Below are 21,911 nucleotides of genomic sequence, written 5' to 3'. Positions count from 1 at the left end.
AGCCTTCCTCTAGCTGCGGACAGTGGGGCTCCTCTCCAGTCGCAGTGGACTTTTTTGTGGCAGCTTCTCTTGTTGTGGAGCATGGGCTCTAGGGGTGCAGGCTTCAGTAGCCGAGGCCTGCGAGCTTAGTTGCCCCGTGACATGTGGAATCTTCCCACACCAGGGATCACACCTGAGTCCCCTGCATTGGCAGGTGGATCCCTAACCACTGGACCACCAGGGAAGCCCTGAAAAACTCTTTTGAGACTCAGCTTGGGTGTGACCTTCTGATTTCCTTTCCTGACCCTTTCCGTCTGGGTCAGCTGCCCCTCTTCTGGGTCCTCATTATACCTAAACAGACTCTTCCATGACTCCTGTCCTCCTACCAGCCCCTCTACATGGTGAGTTCCTTGGGCTCAGAAATCCTTTCTGTCTCCCCACCTGGCTCACCCCCAACTCTTGAAATGTTTGGATGGAATCACAGAACCCTGGAGAGAATCTTAGCCATCCTCACACGTGGAGGTGCAGGAATGCCCTCCCCAGAGACTATAAACCAAGTGCCCAATGAAAGTGCAGAGGAGACAGAGGCAGCAGTGCATGGGGGAGCCCCGTCTGGTGATAGTTTTAGTTTTAGGGGTAACATGGAGAAGAGAGCTGAGAGAGGAGTCCTGTGAGGGAGGCAGAGACTGTCATAAAGAGCCCGAGGAGTCACACACACATGCTTCAGATGCCAGCCTCTTCTGCGTTTAGGGGCAGAGTGTGAATACCATCTGCAGCAGAGACTAAAGTGAGAGGGAGAAGGGCCACTGGCTCTTCTTGGGTATCTAAGTGTCCTGGGAAAGGGTGTGGCTGGACCTACCCTGTGTTAGTGTGGTCCTTTGGTGAGAGGGCAGGGGAGAGTATGACAGGGTGGCAGGTGTTGGAACAGCTCTACATGCTCTTAGAGCTAGACTGTGCTCTAGAAAGCAGCCGTGACGGTGAATGGAGATAATTTTAACTTCATATCCCAATCATGGAGCCCCACATCAGCCACCCAGCTATGCATCAGGCAAGTGTCTATGCATCAGGCAAGACCAAGCTTTACCAACAAGGCTGTGTGGCAGCAAGATGGCACAGGAGGCTACAAGGATGCAATAATCTCTTCCCACCTGACTTCAGCAGATGGAGTGTCCTGGCGTCCTTAAACTGTTGCTTGCAGGGGCCCTAAGAAAAGGGATTCTGGACCACCTTGCTGGTGTGTGCTTGAATGATTATTGAACATAGAACACTGCAGTTGATGGAGAGTGGTGTTGACTGCAAAGTGGTGAGGAACCCAGTAGCCCACCAGGTGCCCCTTGCAGTTCTGATGCTCTGATGGAGCATCTTTCCCTCTTAAATACATGCTTGATGACTCCCAAAGGGCTCCCGGTGAGTGGCTAAATAGGATACAGTTTTTTTTTGTTTTTTTTTTAAACTTTACATAACTGTATTAGTTTTGCCAAATATCAAAATGAATCCGAGGATACAGTTCTTAAGTGTCAGAGGAAGTGCAGTATTATTTTGTATTGGTCTACTTTAATTTTATGGCAATTCTAAGGTTACTAGGGTCTAGAGGCCCATAATATCTGTCTCTTGTTTGATCTGATTGACCAGTGGATTCAGGAGCTGCTGGCCTAATGGATCTACTAGCAATTAACTCTTTGATCTTTCACCTGGTGGTCAGAGGGCATTGATGATTATTGGCCATGACATTTCCTTTTGAAATCCCCATAAGTTTTACTCTACCCTCTTGCCTTTTTCAAGGCAATTTTCAAGGCAATTCTCCCTTTGAGAATCTGGAACTCCTTCATAAGAGGAAAAGCACCCCTCCAGATATGCATAGGCGCATAATTCCAGTGAGTATCAGAGGTTCTCTGATCAGACCTCAGATTCAGCCTGCAATCTACAAGCTTGTGTACAAGTTTGACCTTGCACAGAACCTTGCTCCCTTGACCTTCCCTATAAGACTTTACCTCTTGCATTACTGATTCTGTCTTTGGTTCCCCTGACCTTCTACTTCAAGCCTATTGATCGTCAGCTCCACTCAACTCTACTTGCTGTACTTGTCACAACAGAGATGTCATTCATTGTTACTTGAAATTTTTCCTTTGCAGAGAATCCAAACTCAGCTTCTCCCAGGCTGCTAACTCTTTTCCCTTTCCCTCTCATCCCCCTTTGTATCTATTGAAGCTTATTTTGGGTCACATCATTTCCATAGTTCTTTTGACATTTCTCAGATCAGTTGAGCCAACCTGACCCTTCACAGAGCCTCATGTCTACAATGGGGCATCTCAGGGTTGCTCTTCCTCGTGTCTTAGAATCTCGACTCCTTAATGTTGTATATGTGTCAGTTGAGGAGGGCTCACTCTCATGTCTACCCTATCAGCTCTTCCCCTCAAGGTGCTGAGAGTGACTGGATAAGGTTGCTAAACCATGTTGGCTGCTGCTACTGCTAAGTCACTTCAGTCGTGTCCGACTCTGTGCGACCCCATAGACGACAGCCCACCAGGCTCCCCCGTCCCTGGGATTCTCCAGGCAAGAACATTGGAGTGGGTTGTCATTCCTTCTCCAATGCATGAAAGTGAAAAGTGAAAAGTGAAAGTGAAGTCGCTCAGTCGTGTCCGACTCTTAGCGACCCCATGGACTACAGCCTACCAGGCTCCTCCGTCCATGGGATTTTCCAGGCAAGAGTACTGGAGTGGGGTGCCTTTGCCTTCTCCATGTTGGCAGGGTCCTTACAAATTCAGAGTAAGTTACTAAACTGGGCTCTCAGAGCGTTTCACACACTTTCACCTTTTTCTAATTCCCTATTTCTGTGCTACTCAAGATGTTGTTCAAGGGCCAGCAGCGACAGCACTGCCTATGAGCTTAAATGCAAAATAGAAGGCTCTTCTGGAACTATTGTATCAGAATGTGCGGTTTTAACGATATCCGTACGTGAATCATGAACGATCAAGAAACACTCTCCTGTCTGTTCCCCACAGGAGTTGTTCTAAATTTTTTTTCCATAATACTTCATTCTTGATTCCCCTGTGGATGAGTGTATCAGTCAGGGACCAGTTGGGAAAATAGAAACTATCCTAAGGATTTCAGAAATAATTCAATATAGAACATGGTTTATACAGGTGATAGCAGGGCCAGGAACCCAAACAGGAGTTGGTGAAATAAACCAGAGATTAACAATATGACAGAAGCCATGACCTCCATAGGCTGCAGGGACCAGGGGAAGAGGTGACATGACTGGTGCCCGGGGAGACCAGGCTTATCTAGCAGGACATGGAGCCTCAGAGAAGACGCAACTACTGGACACAAAAATGAATTACCTTGATTTCTTTCATTTTCTCACCTTCTACTCTGCCCTCAGCCACCTCATGTTAGACCCAGCCAGATGTCAGCTGACAAGGGAGCCTAGGAAACAGGGAAAGGCAAAAAAAAAAAAAAAAAAAAAAGGCATTGAAAGGCAAATGAGTCAAACAGCCACCTCCTCCTCCTGCTTCGCTTATACTTCCTTCCACCTAACCTCGGAATATGTCTTTGGCCATCTTCCCTTCCTTCTGGTCAATCCTGGAAAAAAGGTCTCTTTTATTTTTTGAGAGAGCTGAGATTGGTATAAATTGTAATTAAAATGCTTATGAAACACAGAATACCTAGGGTAGACCCTCCCAGCTCTAAACATCTCTAGAATGTGAATGAATTATCTTTTAAAATCAGGTGTTAATGATTCTTTTGAAATGATGCTATGGATTGTGGAGAAATTGCCTGCTGAAACCCTCTAGGAAAAATGCTTCCTACTCTGAAGCAGGTGCCAATACCTCTCCTAATTCATATAAGTGATAATAACAGACTCAGGTGCTAACTAAATATGGACAAGCTATTTCTGTTACACAAGTCATTGACATTTAGATTTAATAATCACTTATTAGAGCTTAGGACTTCCATGGTGGCTCAGATGGTAAAGCATCTGCTTACAATGTGGGAGACCCGGGTTCAATCCCTGGGTCAGGAAGATCCTCTGGAGAAGGAAATGGCAACCCACTCCAGTACTCTTGCCTGGAAAATCCCATGGATGGAAGAGCCTGGTAGGCTACATACAGTCCATGGGATCACAAAGAGTCAGACACGACTGAGCAATCAAAATATTAGAGCTTCCCAGGTGGTGCTAATGGTAAAGAACCTGCCTGCCAATGCAGGAGACATGAGTTTGACCTCTGGGTCGGGAAGGTCCCCTGGAGGAGGGCATGGCAACCTACTCCAGTATTCTTACCTGGAGAATTCCATGGACAGAGGAGCCTGGTGGGCTAAAGTCCATACGGTCACAAAAGGTCACATACGACTAAAGCGACTTAGCACGTAGCACACATTCACTTATTAAAATGAAAAAATGATCATTCTAGGACTTCCCTGGGGGTCCAGTGGTTAAGACTCTGTGCTTCAGATGCAGGGGATCCAGGATCGATCCCTAATTAGGGAGCTAAGATCTCACATGCTGTGTTGTGCAATCAAAAATTTTTTTAAAAAGAATGATTTTTGTCCCTGAGTGCTTTCTCACTGTCATCTCTCTTCTATAGAAAAGGAAATTGAGGGCAATGATATCAAAGCCTGAAACCATCATCTCCTTTACAGTTGTACGGTGAGGAGGTATAAAGAGCACAAAAATAATCTCACCAATGAACTAATTCCCACCAGCCTTTCTCTGAGTTGATTTTCTGACTTGGGAGGACTCAGCTGAGAGAAGACGGCACGACTCTTCAGACACATGCAGGAAAGCACATCTGCATCTGCATTCCAATATTTAAAAGTAGTGTGGAGCTGCCTGACCTACCTGGAGCTCACAGATTGGATGCTTGCTGCCTGAGGACCTTGCTGGTGTCAGTCTGAGTCCCCAGTGCACCGCCCGCCCCCCTCCCCAGAGCCCAGCTCTGTGCCTGACACATGGTGGAAACCCAAAGTCTGCTGAATAAATAAAACAACTCAGAGTCTGTTGACCTGAGTTCCTGTTTGTTGACTGTGCCACTTTCAGCTTTTCATGGAAGCTGAGTCTCAGTCCCACCATCTGTAAAATGGGAATGATAATACTGACTCCATATTTACTTCACAGTATTTGAGCGACTTCACTTTCACTTTTCACTTTCCTGCATTGGAGAAGGAAATGGCAACCCACTCCAGTGTTCTTGCCTGGAGAATCCCAGGGACGGGGGAGCCTGGTGGGCTGCTGTCTCTGGGGTTGCATAGAGTTGGGAACGACTGAAGCGACTTAGCAGCAGTAGCAGCAGCATTGTTGTTAAAATAAGATCATGTTTGAGATTTTGTCCTGGTAAGCAAAGAAATCATTCATATAATGCTCTAAATTTAATTTTTAAAATTAATTTTTTTTTAAATTTTAAAAATTTAGAGCCTCAAATTAAAAAAAATTCACATACCTGTGCTTGCACATTTATTAAGATGTACCCAAGTGAAATGTGTCGGCTCCTCCTCCTGGATACTGTTTCCTTTACTGGTGTGTAACAGTGTATAAGGGCTGACTGAACTGCATAATAAAAATCAAATGCCAGCTTTTTATAGACTTGGCCAAAACAGTGCCACCCAAAACACCATTTTAAATTGCAAGAAATCAGAGGACATTTCATTCATTTGCTTTTTATTGTTGTTGACACATACACTTCAATTTTAATGCTCATTGCAGATCCACAAGTACAGGGGAAAAAAGGCTCTTATCCTAATTTAGCAGAAAGCAGAGCTATCGGCATGAAGGACAACACAATAACAAAATACGTTTGCTTTTCATCCATACTTATCTAAATTAGAAACATGCTGTCCTTCACAGGGGCTCTAACAACACATGGGCAGAAGCAGTACCAAGGAGGTATAGCAGGTCACATGAATTCCACACTGCGTCTTCACTTTACTCTGGGTCCTTATCTTCATCTGAAAAGTGGGGGACTGACTTCTTTGCAACAACATTGTCCAGTCTCTGTCCTTGTAGATATGGATTGACACTCTGAAAAATATATATGGTTTAGAATCATACGTGAATAACAGATACAGACATATCACAGAAGAGGTGAACGAGAACTCCTTCTCACCTATTGGGTTAACTAGGTAACAGTGGAGCCTACCACCTACCAACTGATGACTTCGGTGCACTAATCAATACCTCAGTAGGCAGAGACACTGACTGACAGATGTGTCTAATTATGTCTTTCACACAACTCATTATCAGATGCAGTTTGGTCCCACTCCCTTTTTTGGAATAAAGATTGGAAGTGAACCAGCTAATAAACCCTCACTATTAACTTAGATACAAAGCCTCACATGAAACAGAATTATTATCCCATGGCCTTAGAGAAGAGAGACTACAAACTGAATTAAACCATTTTACAAGAAGAGTGTTCTAAAGAGGAGGACAGAATGTAACCAAACGGGAAGAGTGGTCACAGATGACCTGCTGCTGTGACTGACTCTTCCAAAGCAGCATTCCACTTAAAAAGGGCTCATCAAGGGCTCTAGCTATCACGGTCACCTTCTCTCAGTCAAATTCAAAAGCTGAAGGAAAGGAAATTATACAGAAAGCTTCTTTATTTATTATTAATTTTTAAGATGTATACAATTGTGATATTTTACTTAAAAAAATTTTTGTTGTAGTATAGCTGATTAACAATTTAGCTTCAGGAGTACAGCAAATACATATATCCACTCTTTTTTTTTTTTTAAGATTCTCTTCCCATATAGGCCATTACAGAGTAGTGAGTGGAGTTTCCTGTGCTATATAGCAGTTTCTTACTAGTTACTTATTTTATATATAGTAATGTGTATAGTGAAAATTGCTCAGTTGTGTCCGATTCTTTGTGACCCCATGGACTATACAATCCATGGAATTCTCCAGGCCAGAATACTGGAGTGGGTAGCCATTCCCTTCTCCAGGGGATCTTCCCAAACCAGGTATTGAGCCCAGGTCTCCCACACTGCAGGCGGATTCTTTACCAGCTAAGCCACCAGGGAAGCATAATGTGTATATGTCAGTCCCAATTTATTCTGTCTCCCCCTTATTCCCTGGTAACTGTAAGTTTGTTTTCTACATCTGTGATTCCAAACTACAGAGGTATTACCTCATCGGTCAGAATGGTCATCAAAAATCTACAAACACTAAATGCTGGAGAGGGTGTGGAAAAAAAGGAACCCTCCTACACTGTTGATAGGAATGTACATTGGTACATCTACTACGGAGAACAGTATGGAGGTTCCTTAAAATAACTAAAAATAGAACTATCATATGATCCAGCAATCTACTGTTGGGCATATACGCAGAGAAATAATTTGAAAAGATACATGCACTCCAAAGTTCATTGCAGCACTATTTACAATAGCAGGACATGGAAGCAACCTAAACATCCATCAACAGAGGAATGGATAAAGAAGATGTGGTACATATATACAATTGAATATTATTTAGCTATAAAAAAGAACAAAATAATGCAGTTTGCAGCAACATGGATGAACCTAGAGATTGTCATACTGAGTGAAGCAAGTCAGACACATAAAGACAAATGACACACGATATCGCTTACATGTAGAATAAAAAAAAAAAAGAGTGCAAATGAACTTATTTACATAACTCCTTTATTTTTGACTCAAGACTCCACTGTCTGAAATTTTTTTCATCTGTTTGTATTCTGAATGAGTCAACGTTTTTCCATTCCTTATTTTATATCTATTTTTTGAGGTTTGGATTTGAACAGGGAATTGGAGTTTTACAACAGTATTTAGCAAGCAGACAAAAATTCAAGTTTTGAAAGGTATTTGTTTATTGAAGTTGTCTTCCAATAACTAAACACAAATATAAGAAAGAAACTGTAGTTACAATGTATCTGCAATCCCATGGCACCTCTAGGCCCCATGGATGAATGGAGGCATTTCACAGGGGGTCTCTCTTGCCCATGGGACATTGTCTGCTATGACTTTTGAGCAGACATTCTCCTAAACAGAAGGCCTGGAATCTGAGTTTAGTATTTAAAAATGTACTTCCACATTCTGATAGGTAAAAGTATGAATGATGAAAGGCCCAACTTATCCTGCAAAAATGCATCACAAACAAGCTGAGAATTACAAAGTATGCAATGTTCTCATTGATCTGAAAAGTGGTAGGTCACCAAATAACAGTACTTTACTGGGAAGCATCTCTGAAATATTTAAAAAAACTACTTTTTTATATTAGGAATTGTCAACTAGAATGGCCTGGCTTAACCCAGAGAATCATTTCAGAATCTCTGGCTAGGTGGAGCTCGTATGGACTGAAAAAGTACATTCAGTACTACAAATATTTTTTTTTCTTAGTAAAAATATATTCTGAAATTTCTAACATATTTAAAAGGATATGAAATATTCATTTAAAAATATTTTTTCTGAGCTATGTTCTTTAATATGATTTTTGAGCATTTAAAAAAATTTGATATTGACATATAGCTGATTAACAATGTTGTGATAGTTTCATGTGGTGAGCAAAGGGACTCAGTCATACGTATACATGTATCCCTTCATGACAGTCATGTTTATCAAATACAGAAATAAAGGGTTGACAAACTCTTTAAGATAAATAGCAGATCTCAAATATTAACAAGATACCTCCTAAGAATTAAAAATTTGTTGCCATTTAAAAGGTCACTTATTGACCTTTTCTTCTTGAAGCAACTAGGAATTCAACTGGATTTGAGCACATTTAGAAGGCTACATAAAACCACCCAAGGCTCTGTTGTAATTCTGGGGAGAAGCCGTCCTGGTAAGGGACTGTCATGAGAGCAAGTCCTTCTGCCCAGACCTAGGCTGCAACAAATGAAGCAGGGAATAAAGGAACTGAATTAATGAGGAAGTAAAAGGAAGTTCAAGCAATCACTTGAACTTCTTTGATAAATGTCTGAGTACTGATTCCTACATACAAGGTTAATAATAATGATGATGTGTGTGCATGCTCAGTTTCTCAGTTGTGTCTGACTTTTTGGTGACCCCATGGACTGTAGCCTGCTAAGCTCCTCTGTTCATGGGATTATCCCAGGCAAGAATACTGCAGTGGGTTGCCATTTCCTCCTTAAGGGGATCTTCCTGACCCAGGGATCGAATCCTCGTCTCCTGCATCAGCAGGCATATTCTTTACCACTGAGCCACCAGGGAAGCCCAATAGTGATGGTACTTGGTTTTAAATACCTTCTGAAGAACTCAAGGCACTTAGATATTTACCTTCTCTCTTGGGTGAGAGACTGGCTAGGTCACACAGTTGCTATTTCACAACTGATAGAACCACTGGGATTGGACCCCTGCCTCTGAAGACCTCTGGAAACCCAAAGCAGATGCTGTGCTTCACTGGAGAAAGCCCTAATTTTTCACAATAGCAAGCCCATAATTTCTTCATATTGATTTGCATACTGGAGGGAGCCGTCAAAGTCATCAATCAAGATGGGAACACAATCTGAGGTCTGATGACAGGGAAGGTAAGTTCTGTTTCTCCTCCAGACCTGAGAGGCCCCTGGTTTATGGCATGAGCATGGATCTTTGTAGATGTCTGAGAATAGGAAGAACTTGATACCTCTGGGTCAAAACGACCCTATTTTCATAAATTCTCAGCCTTTCCTATGTGGAGTAAGATGAAGCCAAAGTAAAATCCTTTATAACATGTGTCCTAGCCAAACTGAGTTTTGGTCATCACTGGTCTCATACCAAAATGACCTAAATCATGACCTGCAGTCATTAACCAAGGCAGGCCAGGAGGAATAGTGAGCCAGGCAGTAGAGACAACTAAAGCTTCATGCTAAGACACCCATTTCAGTATGGTCACTGTTCTTATTTGGAAATGTCCTTATTGCACCATGGGGAGACATTCAAGCCATCTTACTGGTAAATTATGTGTATTCTGAACTCCTGGAATGTAATTTCTTGATGTTCTCTCAAGACCATATTACACCCTTCAGACCTTCCCTGCCACCATCTACCACTGGAAACTGTAATCATCCAAGAAAAATTTCTGAATAACCGCATTAACTCTCTGAACTTCTGTTTTCAAAGCAAAGCTTTGCTTCTTGAATAGAAAACTGGCCATGGGTCTTCTGTATTTTGTCAGGCAGCAGAGGGGCTTGGAACTTTCCATTTTGAGGGCCGGAGGAATTCATGCTGAGTCCAGAAAACCTACACCTCTTCAAGCATTCTGACTAGATTTGGCAAAACTATTCAGAAAGGCAACAGTGACCACTGTCCAAACTCCCCAATTTTGCCAGGATCCAGGTACTTCCTATTCTAAATAGTCAGTGGCCTTGCGTGTATGGTTTGGTTTGTATATTTTAACTAAGATGGTTACTATCTGGCAGCATTTTATTATGGAACAAGCAGACTTTAGCTTTTAAAATCTGATTAAAAAAAAAAAAAAAAAAGCAGGTGGGACTTCCCTGGTGGTCCAGTGATTGAGACTCCATGCTGCCGATGTTGTAGGCAGAAGCGGGTTGTGGGAGGGGCACAGGTTCAATGCCTGGTGGGGGAACTAAGATCCCACATGCTGTTCAGTGCTGCCAAAATTTTGCTTTTAAATGGCAGGTGGCCTGGCACTTTTGTCTAAAAAGGCACCAACCACCAGCCACTTGTTCAGTCTTAACACCATCAAATACACTGGAAGCCCAAAGTCAAGTGACATCAGCTTTACAAGAGGAATCACTGTAGTGGCTAAGTGAACAGCACCTTGGGCAGCCCTGCAAATTCCAGTCATTAAACAAATAAAATGGATCTAGTGTATTTTTACATCAATCTGGCTGGACCAAGAAAAAACAGTGTGCAGAAGGAATGAGATTTGTTCATGTCATCTTTCACCCCGACATTTCTTCAAAATTATTGCCTGGAGCAGGCAGTTCAACACTTCCTGTTTCTTGGTTCGAGTTTTTATGTAACTGATGCGGATGGATTTGTGGGCAGTTTCCCCCAGTGGCCTATAGATCCTTTGGGGAAGGACATATACTCCTGTACTCCCCACATCCCTATCTACACCCACGGGTGGGATGCAACTGACTTTTTGTGCATGCAATGATGGTGGTGATTTGCCACAAAACTTACTGTGCCAGATGAATAACCAAAAAGGACCTTCTGTATAGCACAGGGAACTCTGCTCAGTGTTAAGTGGCAGCCTAGATGGGAGGGGAGTTTGGGGAAGAATGGATACATGTATATGTATGGCTGAGTCCCTTTGCTGTCCACCCGAAACAATCACAACATTGTATAGTAATGCCTGTACTCCAATACAAAATAAGTTTAAAGTTAAAAAAAAAATTAAGCTTGTCCAGTGGGAAAGGATGGGGGAGGAGATAGGGGGAAGGGATAGTTAGGGAGTTTGGGAAGGTCATGTACACACTGCTATATTTAAAATGAATAACCAACAAGGACCTACTGCACGGCACATGGAACTCTGCTCAATGTTATGTGGCAGCCTGCATGGGAGTGGAGTTTGGGGAAGAATGGATACATGAATATGTATGGCTGAGTCCCTCTGCTGTCTACCTGACACTATCACAACATCATAGAGTAATGGCTATACTCCGATACAAAATAACAAGATTAAAAAAGAACTTGGTGTGCCACTAAAAATTACATGCTAGAGCCTGGAGAAGACATCACAGAAACCAAGGGCAGACTTTCTAGGCACAGTTATCACTAGGAACCACTGTTCAGCCTCGCCCCCATGCAGGACTGTACGTGAAAGGACTCTGCTACTTTCTGTTACCGCCCAAGGGTAACAGCCTGTCAACTGCCCCACTCAGAAAGCTCTAGGCATCCCCCAGCCTCACAGCCAGTCAGACGTTACCCTCCGCTTGCGGCTCTGTCCTCCCTTCATCTTCTCATAAAGGAGCTTCTTGTTCTGGAGTCGAGAGAAAAGAAAACAAATGCAGAAGTATGGATCACATTTGGTCAATGGCTATTATATCCTTGGTGTGTCCCCCTGGATATTTGCATACACATATTTTGGAAACAAAACCAGATGAAAGGAGTGTCGTGTCAGAAAGATAGACCACAAGAGAAAAGCCGGTGTTGTGCAGCTTTTAATAAAGTTCTCTGTGATGCCCCAAGGCACACCCATGTCATCAACAATCATATAAATCAGAAAATACGACATTCTAACACAGAAGGGGCACTGGAGACCCATCTCCTCACTTTGAACAGCCTTTGTTTAAAACAAACAATTTTATCTTATTTTACTTTAGTGTCTAACTCCCTTTTTACGAGCTGTACACATAAACTGTTCTCTAGAGGAGTGTCTGACTATTAGCAACAATCCTGTGTGTAAATAAACAAGACATCTGACTTCTGCAACCCTTCCTCTTATGGCTTGAGTCAGTGCCCCCAGTCAAGACAATCGGAAAACCATTTGGTCTATAACATTTTTAATAGAGTGAACCTTTTAAAAACTGCCAAAAATCTTCTTGGCAGAAGAAAAGCTATGTTGTTGAGAGGGGTGCAGGACAGGCTCTGTTACCAAAGTTTGTATAAGTGTTTCCACATATTTCTGGATTTCAAACACATAATGGATTTAAATGAGCTCTAGAATATCACATGCACATTGAATATATTTCCCTTCTATTGGGATTATAAGAGACCGGACACTTAACCTGAAGAGAGAATGGAAAATGGGGAACTGGGGGCTTTTTCAAGTTGTTTACTTTTTTCAAAATTTTTTTTTCATCAGAAGGGAGATAACATATAAAAGAGGTGATTCATCTTACTCTAAAATACCCTGACATTGATTTTTTAAAAGAAGAAGATGACAGAGTTCTGGTAAGGAACAAGTTTATACAACCCTTGTATCTTCTGAGCTGTTTGGATATCAAGTTCTTTTTTTTTTTTTTTTCATGGTAGATTTGGGAAGGAAAATGACAAATACCAAGAACGAGGTCATAGTTTTCATGTTCATTAAAATCTACTCCACCCACAATTTACAATGTGTATCTCTTGCCCAACCTCAACTATGCACAGAGGCCGTGCCAGAGTGTCAAGGAGCCTCCACTGCCCCAAAGATCAGTCCTGGCCACAGCCTAAATCTCATGCTCACTTGGAGAACTGATGAGCTTCATCTCAGAAGGGAGAAAAGTGCAGATCGTTCACTCGAGGAATGAGGGTATTGCTGCTGTCTGTGCTTGCCTTTCTGTAGATGGAACAATTCCTGGTGACAGAGAAAGTCCTGGGAATTCATGCCAAAGCTGGGGACAGGGGTTGGGAGATAGGGGGCCAGGAAAGAGGCTTCTGTGCATCACTGGGATCAGTTGCCTGAGCGGGAGGGAGGGCACAGGGCCCTTGAACTAGTACCATGGGGTGGGACAGCCAATCAGCCATGGTTGAGGTCCACTGTGCCACCAGCAGGGTAAAGACAGCAGCATCTTAGTCACTCCCCTTTAGAAGGCCAGGGTTATACTCATAAGGGCCTTCATTCAAAGAGAAAAGGAAAGATACTGCAAGCCTTCCTCTCAAAGATGATCCCTGTATTTCCCTAAGAGTGCAGGTGAGGATGAGCCAGATGCTTTCCCACCCCTGCCTGCCAGTGACCTTGGCATTCCTGATTAGCCCTGCTATTGTATGGATTTGAAGGCAGGGATTGGCAGGTCTCCTGTGGGTGAAAGAAGTACACAAAGCCAATGCAAAGAGACCAGCCCCCCTCCTGACACCCATTCCCTGTAGATAGGGTAGGGAGGGGGAGCACTGAGCCTGTTTTCCATGTGAGCAGCAGGTCTGAGTTCACAAAGAGGGCTTTCCATTGTGCCATCAAGATTTTGGACAACTGCCTAGATCTTGGTTTCAAATTCCATTCCTAAATGGAACCAGGGAGGCTTCTTGGAGAAATGTCTGATTCCAGAGCTAGGGCAGGGAAAGTACAAGGATGAATGAAGTTGGGATATCTAATTGGGCCAGAAAGTAAGGAAGTACTCAAAAAGTGATGAGACACCGTGAAAGGAAAGAAAAGCCAGCCTGCAGAGACTCCCACTGGCTAAATCTAGGACAGTTTGAACAGCAAAATAAATAATAATAGGAAACAATGAATCTATACTGATAAAAAAAATTTTTTTTTAATGGGGAACAGGGGAAACTCTTGCTTAGAATAGAATGTCAACCAAGAAATGCCGAAAGAATAGTAAGGTTTTTAAATAAATCACCATTTTAAAACTACCATAGTTATCATTATTCTGGTGAGTGCCATCAGTGGATACTAAAACTGTTAGTTGAAACTTTAATGGAGACAGAATATTTATACAGTCTTGAAGTAAATCCCCACAGATTAATTATTAATTTCAAAGGGAAAAATAGTAACTTTACACTGGAGAAACCTGGCAGGCACCACTTTGCCCAAGTCACCACCAGTTCTGGGATAAACTGGCTCCAGGCATTTCCCAAGGGAAACACTAAGAAGAACATATCAGAAAGGCATAGCTCATGACTAATGACATGGAAACATGAGAGAAACCCAAACTGAAGAGCATCTGACTCTTCAGACACAATGAGGGCATGAAAGACAAAGAAAGGCAGAGGGTCCTTTGTCTCATTTCTCCCATGGCTCAGGTTCAAGGCTCAGTACAACTGCATCCGGTTAAGGAGGAGCCTCTAGTCACTCAAGCTGCTGGTGAAAAGATGTGAAAAGCACTTGGAAAGGAGAAACATTTGCTTTTCAAGACAACTTCTTCCTAAGTGAGTAACACTCAGTAACGAACGTTTGAAGGAGGGGTTGGCTGACATCTATGGTAGTCAGCCTTGGTCTACGGCAGCTCCAGGTGACATACCATCGGAAAGACAACCAGTTGTAGACAAGACTCGATACAGCCACCGTACAGGACACACTCTGAGTGCTGAGCCATGGAGAGAAAAGGAATTTACCCATTTTTTAGAGAACTCCTACAGTCCAGTGTTCTGGTTCAAATCTCAGTTCTGTCAATGATCAGCTCCATGGGGTTAGGCAGACCTTTTAAACTCCCTCTTCATGCGTCCATGCTTAGTCGCTTCAGTCGTGTCCGACTCTTTCCAACCCCATGGACTGTAGCCTACCAGGCTCCTCTGTCCAAGGGATTTTCCAGGCAAGAATACTGGAGTGGGTTGCCATTTCCTTCTCCAGGAGATCTTCCCAACCCAGGGACTGCACTTGGGTCTCCTGCATTGTAGGCAGATGCTTTACTGTCTGAGCCACCAGGGAAGTCTCTAAGCCTGTATTTTCTCATCTGTAAAATGAGCATGATAGGGAAGGGCAGATCGAATGAAATAATTCACATAAAGTATTTGGCACTGTCTGGCACACAGTATGTGCTCAACAAATATGGCTATTTACTATCTTATTATAAAATACAATGACTATTATCATCTTTGTGTCAGACACAACTGAGCGACTGAACTGAACACCTAATGCAGGGCCTGGAAGGTATATGATGTGTATTTAATAAATGTGTCTTGATGCATTATCAAAGAGAGAAAAATGCAGGAAATTAGACAGACACTGATATTTATGTGAATCAGTACTCAAGACTCAGCTGAGCTCCAGCTCAGCTCAAACATAGGGAAACATTACCAGCAAAAAAAAAAAAAAAAAAGGAATCAGGATCTTGTGTGTAGCTCTCTTGTGAAAGATGATCCCTTTGCTAATTTAAAGGACGGTGGAGCTTGAGGCCATCATTCTTTATGAATGCTAAGGAAAGCTTGGGGACCCCAGCTTAGAAAAGCGAGACATACTCAATTCATACTTCCACATGAGGTGAAACCCATGCTTAACTGCTAGGTGGTAATGAGAAAATAAATGAAGGAAACAAGTTTAAACAGACACATAATTACAGACGAGGAAGGCGTGTGGACATTGCTCCTGGTCATTGATCTGTAATAGTCCTAAACTTCCAGTCTTTAGCTCTGATGTAGACAATGAGTGGCAGTGACTCAAAGGAAAGAAATCAGTATTGAAAAGAGGCAAAAACAATGAGATGGTGGCTGACTTCATACTGGAGTGCTGGGAGTGAGTCGAACATGACGAGAGAAATCTGTAAAGATTTTCAAGAAGAGGGGAGGAAAGTTGGCAAGAGAGAAGTTTCCCTCTCTCACATCCTCACTCAGACTGGTCTCCGTCTTCCCCTTGCACCTTCCCCTCATCTCCAGACTGGCGGTCATGCAAGGTAGATGCATCACCGTAGAATTCAGCGCTGCCCTTCTTAGCACCTTCAGCATCCTCAAGGTGAGTCCTCAGTCCTGGGTCTCCCTTGACTATTCTCTTCCATCTCCTGGGTCTCCCTTGATTATTCTCTTCCCTCTCCCCCAGTCACTGCACCTGGTAGAGCTTGATTAGGAAGCTGAACCATGCTGAGGTGGGTTCATTTTATTTTCATGCAATTTATCCCAAGTTGGTTAGCTCCTTGAGACCAATATCATGTCAATGACTACTGTATATCGTGCACCCAGCACAGTTCAGGGAACACAGTAGGCTCTGTCCAGGCCCTTGCTTCTGATAGGTGGCACTTCTGCCCATCTCTTGCAGATTCCTTCCTAGTGCTCCTCTGTGATCTACTCTTTCCTACTCTTCCTCTGCTCCTTTCTTTCACCCCTACTTCCCTCTCTTCTTCCTTTCTTTTAAAAAAAATTTCCTCAGAGGAAATGTTCATACCATCCATTTCTTACAAACCTGACATAGCTCTTTTTACCTTCTCATGCTATATTTATGCCATATACCAAATCTAGTCAGTTCCCTAGTTCCCTTTGAAATGTCCTGGATTCTTATTGCTTCAGTGAGAGTCACTTAAATTCTCTGTGTTCACAGCCTTCATAACTAGAATTATCTCCTTTATTTTTTTCCCACCTTTAGTTTCTTCTCTCTACATCTCCTCCTTCAGAATAACTTTTATAGCACACTTGCCTCCTATTCAAGAACCTATAGATGGTTGCCTATGTAATTCAACATGTTTAAACCCTGCTAGTAGGCTTCAGGATGTCTCTACAAATGCTCCCTAACATAACTGCTTATGAAAAGGAAGAGAAATAGAATAATGCATATTAGAGGAAGCAAAATTAACTTAGAGGGCATCGTTGCTTTGTCATTTTAAGACAGGAAACATGTGCATATTGACAGGAGAGGGAATCAAACTCAGTGCTTGGATGATGGAAAAAATGGAAGCGGTCATTAATGAGGAGGGACCTCTCTCTCTCTAAAACAATATAAAAAGGAAGAGAGAGAGTGTAGTTCTGAGACCACAGTATTCCCAGTAAAGTAGGTAGCAAGTTGGCTGCCAGTGATGGAGACCTATAGCTTTCGATAGGCTTAGGCAGTTAGGAGTATCTGCTCATTCCTCATTCAGTCACTCCTACAGGTGTATTGACCACTTCTGTATACGTGAACTAACCCTCTTTAGTAGTGTTCCACTTTGCTCACAAGGCTTCTGCATTTGATTACATCATCCAAACCATAGGAAAACAGATTTATCTCCATTCAGTTGTGATCTTGTTCGATTCATTATTCCAGCCAGTTGGGATCTTCTTGAATCCCAACTCTGTCATTCAATGCTTTCCCTTCCAACTTTGTGTCTTTCTTTGAGAATCTGATAAGCATATGCTCTATAGCTTTTATTACAAACATTTATAAAAATGTGGAGTGGGATAGCACTAAGACATAGGATATATGTGAAACTGCTCTCCCTCTTGACATGACTCTTTAATAAGCTCCCTTTTGGTGATGTTTTCCTGCCTGGGTTGTATCTCTCCACCTCTTCCAACAGGATATCATGAAAGAGCTCATCAAATACTTTGCTAAAGTCCAAACACACCATGCTTACTTCATTTCCCTCATCAAGCTGGCAAGTAAATGAATAATGCTGGCAAGTGGAAGAATACAATTAGATCGACAAAACTTGTTTTTAGCAAACCTATGCCAAATGGTCATGATTTCTCTTTCCAAGTGCGTATAAACAATTTCCTTAACTGGCAGTTATAGGTTCTTGCCATTGATGGCAAGTTCACTGCCACATATTTTGGAATTTTTCTTCTCTTTCCATAAAGCAGAATTGTATGTCTGTTTCTCAGTTTCTGGCATGGTTTTCCTTTAGTTCTGCAGAGAGCACCTCCCTCAGTCTAGGGAAAAAACCTGCAAATTTTCTTAGTATCCTTTTTTTTTAAACAGAAGTTTCATATACATCCTGTAAGAGGTGCATGAAACACTGGTGAGATTCTAGGACGTGTTATGACACAGCCTATGGAGCAGACCACAGTAGAACCCTCTTGAGATTAGACCTGTTGAGATTGGTTCAGGTCACTGACTCTTCAAATGGGTTGGTATATTGTGCTCTAGGCAGTGAGTGTGGTTTGGAATTAAAAGTCCCTCTCAACTAGAGATTTCTGGAAAAAAAAAATCAGAGTCTAAACAATTTTCCTTCTCTCTCCCCACCCATATTGTTTCTCTCTCCCAAAAGTATCTTTAGAGTACCAGAGTATATGACCTACTAGCAATTAAGATTGGACTTACCCACTTGCCCAAGCCTGGATAGTCATGTTCTGGATCAAAAAGGTGCTGGTGTAACTGGAATTCTCGACTGAACTCTGCTGTGTCAGGGGTGTTTTCTAGACATCCATCATCTACTGCAAACAACAAAAGGTTTTTGAGGAACAGCCAAGTATCTATTGTTATTCTAAGAGTTAATTTATTAAAAACAACTAGACATCCAAAGGTCAGAATGTATTCACATCAGTCATTCTAAATCAATATACTTCTGGGATTTGCTCATCCCAGATTCCCATTCCTCTCCTACCCATGTCAGAGAATGGTTGGCTGCTCACCAAACCCACTTCCCATTCCCCATCGGCACATGGCTAATTTCCCAGCCTTGCTATGCAATCAGGTGGAGTCATATGCCTGGATTTGTGCTGATGGAATGTGGGCAGAAGGGATGTATTCCACCTCCAAGCCTGGCCCATAAAAACCCTCTAGAGGACCCCTCTCTCGCTCTCCCAAGCCCACCCTCACCCCCAGCATCTGTTGGTCTGCTTGCTACACGTTGCCGACCAGGGCAACTGTGGATGTCAAGTGCAAAGATGAAAGATGGCAGTCTGGGTTGCTGAACCATCCACCTCCACAACACCCTCACCCACCTCTGGCAGGACTTCACACAATAAGAAATAAGCTTCTATTGTGTTAAGCCAGTGTTATTTTTTGTCTGTCATAACAGCAATTATTTCCTTTACTGATATACTTCCATTCCACATGACTTACTCTGTTTTCTCTTGGGTGGCTCTTTAGAAATGATTTTGGCTTCTTGGAGAAAATCCATTATATAAGAAAAATAATTATTAGATAGAACTTGATGGTGTGTGTTGTAGTGGTAACTGGGTAAGCCTGGAGTCAGAAACATACACCCGAGCTCAGGGTTCAAATCTTAGCTCATGATTGATAGATGGGTTTAGTTCCTTGGGAGAGTTAACTTAGCCTAAGTCCATTTATTCACCTATGAGATGGGAATAATCAAATCCTTACCTTTCAGAGTAGCTATGGAGAATAGAGATGATCATATAGAGAGCATCTGGCACATAATAGGTTTCCTCTATGTTTTAGTTCCCTTCTTACCATCTCTCTTTAAATGACAGTTCATATTATCAATGCTCTTTGAAATAAAGCATGTCTTCCATTCAAACACAGAAAAAGGTTATCCCTCTTGACTGCTGCTTTTACCTAAGCCCCGTCATTACAAGTCACAGTGCTCTGAAACAGAGTTCTTTTTTTCCTGTCTCTAATGTACTTTATAGACAACAGCTTTAGGGGAGGGGAGGTTGGGAAGGTGGTTTGTGCAGGACTAGGGAAATGAAAATGGCAACCCACTCCAGTATTCTTGCCTGGAGAATCCCATGGACAGAGGAGCCTAGCAGGATACAGTCCATGGGGTTGCAAGAGTCGGGCACGACTTAGCAACTAAACTACTACTAACTAGGGAAATGAATGGAGAAGGCAATGGCACGCCACTCCAGCACTCTTGCCTGGAAAATCCCATGGATGGAGGAGCCTGGTAGACTATAGTCCATGGGGTTGCTAAGAGTCGGACACGACTGAGCGACTTCCCTTTCACTTTTCACTTTCATGCATTGGAGAAGGAAATGGCAACCCACTCCAGTGTTCTTGCCTGGACAATCCCAGGGATGGGGGAGCCTGGTGGGCTGCCGTCTCTGGGGTCGCACAGAGTCAGACACAACTGAAGCGACTTAGGAGCAGCAGCAGGGAAGTGAAAGAGACTTCCTTTCAAAGGGAGAGTGAAGCATCAAAGTCAATGCTAAAAGCGGTCTAACACAATCAGGCAGGTAGTCTGGTCTCTTGAGACCGCTCTGACGCCTACCAGCAGCTTTCAGCATCCAGTCTCTCAGTCTTTAGCAGCAGGAAGCTTGTGAGCAAAGCACTAGCATTTGGAAAAGACCCTAATGTGACTCTAACATGGCTCCCCACTTCTCACTGAACTGGTTATCTGATTTCTTCATCTAGAGCAATTAACATGGAGGAAAGGGAGAGCAAAGCAAAAGAGGTCAGGCAGTCTGCACATGGCAGCTTTACAACCTCTTCCTAATTGTTTCTCGGGTACCTCTGAGTGGGCCCGCACTGAGATGCAGAGATAGAGCCCTGTGGCTCTGGGAACCCAAGGTGTCTGGAGCCCGAAACTGCTCCCTGGAATTCACATCCCTGAGGACCAGGACAGACTGTGAGTTCTGTTTGCTGCTCTACCGGGCTGAGTGAGCCATGATTCAGAGGTGAGTGTGGCTTGGGGAGGGAAGTGAAGGTTATTCTTGGATGGTTGGACTATGCGGTGTCATGATTCTCAATGAGGCATGTCTCAAGCAATTTCTTACAAATAATGGCTAAATTTAGCAAGTAAGGTTTTTCTAGAATGCAGATTATGATAGAACAAAGAAGGAGAAGTATGTTAGCTTAATGAAAAGGCAGAGAGGGAAGGGGAAGATAACGGCAGACAAGAAAGGGCCTGGGAGCTGGGTTTTTATCCAACTCTATCAGCCAGCCAGGATTGCTCCATCTCAGAGCTCCTAAGAGCTACTGATTAGGGCTTGATTACATAGATCTCTATATTACTTGGTTCAAGGATTAGCTAGGACTACACTGAATGTTTTTTTAAGGCACTGACTATGTCTTCATTTTACAGATGAAGAAACTGAGGCCCAAGGAGGTAAACTGACAGACTGTAATGAGGACTAGATAGCAGATCTGTTGGCGCAAACTCTGCCTCTCTTTCCGTTCTCCTCTAATAGCAGTTCTCCAAATTTCAGGATCCTCCAGAATCACAGGAAAGGCAGCTTAGAATACAGATTTCTGCCTCCTACCCCCAGGGTTTCTGTTTCAGTGGACAGAGGAGGCTGGTGGGCTCCCTACAGTTCATGGGGTCACAAAGAGTTGGACACGACTAAGCAACTAACATTTTACCTTTTTATTTTTTACCCCCAGGGTTTCTAAATCAATAGCTCTGGAATAGAGGTGAACATCTGCATTTCCAATAAGTCTCCAGGTAATGCTGATATTGCCAGGGCTACATTTTAAGAACTATTGTCCGATATGATATTGAATCAGTTTAACCAAATCCCCATGGAGACTGTTACTCTTTAGACTCCAAACTGGTCTTTCTTCCTGCTCATCCAAAGCCTCACAATCAAGTGAAAAGTGGCTGAAACACTGGTTCTGTGCAGTCATTTAGGTTTTCCTATCCTGGGCCAGCATCCCCACGCTGGCTTGGCCACGTCCGACTATTTTGGTTGTTCCATCCCAGGATGGAGGCTCTGTCCCCCATGGGAAACAAAGACCTCACCGTAAGTGAAAAGAGGACTATCTTTCAGAGGGAACGTCTTTCGAAGAGAGCCTGTATTGTTTAAGAAAAGCTGAGGTACCAACACTGTCAGAATTTTCAGAG

General features: G+C 42.9%; 1 protein-coding gene and 1 long non-coding RNA gene across 5 annotated transcripts in view; one reads left to right on the top strand and one right to left on the bottom strand.

The window, feature by feature from the left end:
- The first annotated feature begins 1,680 nt into the window (after positions 1-1,680).
- LOC123328294 lies at positions 1,681-4,758 on the top strand. The gene is made up of 2 exons (XR_006543140.2): positions 1,681-1,853; positions 4,684-4,758. It is a non-coding gene; the product is annotated as an uncharacterized LOC123328294 (long non-coding RNA).
- Positions 4,759-5,618: 860 nt separating this feature from the next.
- The window catches only part of SCG5 (secretogranin V), a 56,971-nt gene continuing 40,678 nt past the window's right edge, over positions 5,619-21,911 (bottom strand). Inside the window, exons 4-6 of one of the 4 annotated variants that reach the window (XM_006048188.4) lie at positions 18,485-18,597; positions 11,825-11,878; positions 5,619-5,995 (exon numbers count right to left, since the gene is read on the bottom strand). In XM_006048188.4, coding sequence (XP_006048250.1) covers positions 5,900-5,995; positions 11,825-11,878; positions 18,485-18,597 — 263 coding nt within the window. In that variant the 3' untranslated portion in view covers positions 5,619-5,899. The remainder of the gene's footprint in view (positions 5,996-11,824; positions 11,879-18,484; positions 18,598-21,911) is intronic. The other 3 variants (XM_006048189.4, XM_044925238.2, XM_025295964.3) reach the window with 3 other exon arrangements.

The sequence above is a fragment of the Bubalus bubalis genome, chromosome 11 (genome assembly GCF_019923935.1).
Source record: "Bubalus bubalis isolate 160015118507 breed Murrah chromosome 11, NDDB_SH_1, whole genome shotgun sequence".
NCBI lineage: Eukaryota > Metazoa > Chordata > Mammalia > Artiodactyla > Bovidae > Bubalus > Bubalus bubalis.
This window is presented reverse-complemented; position numbering and strand designations above follow the sequence as displayed.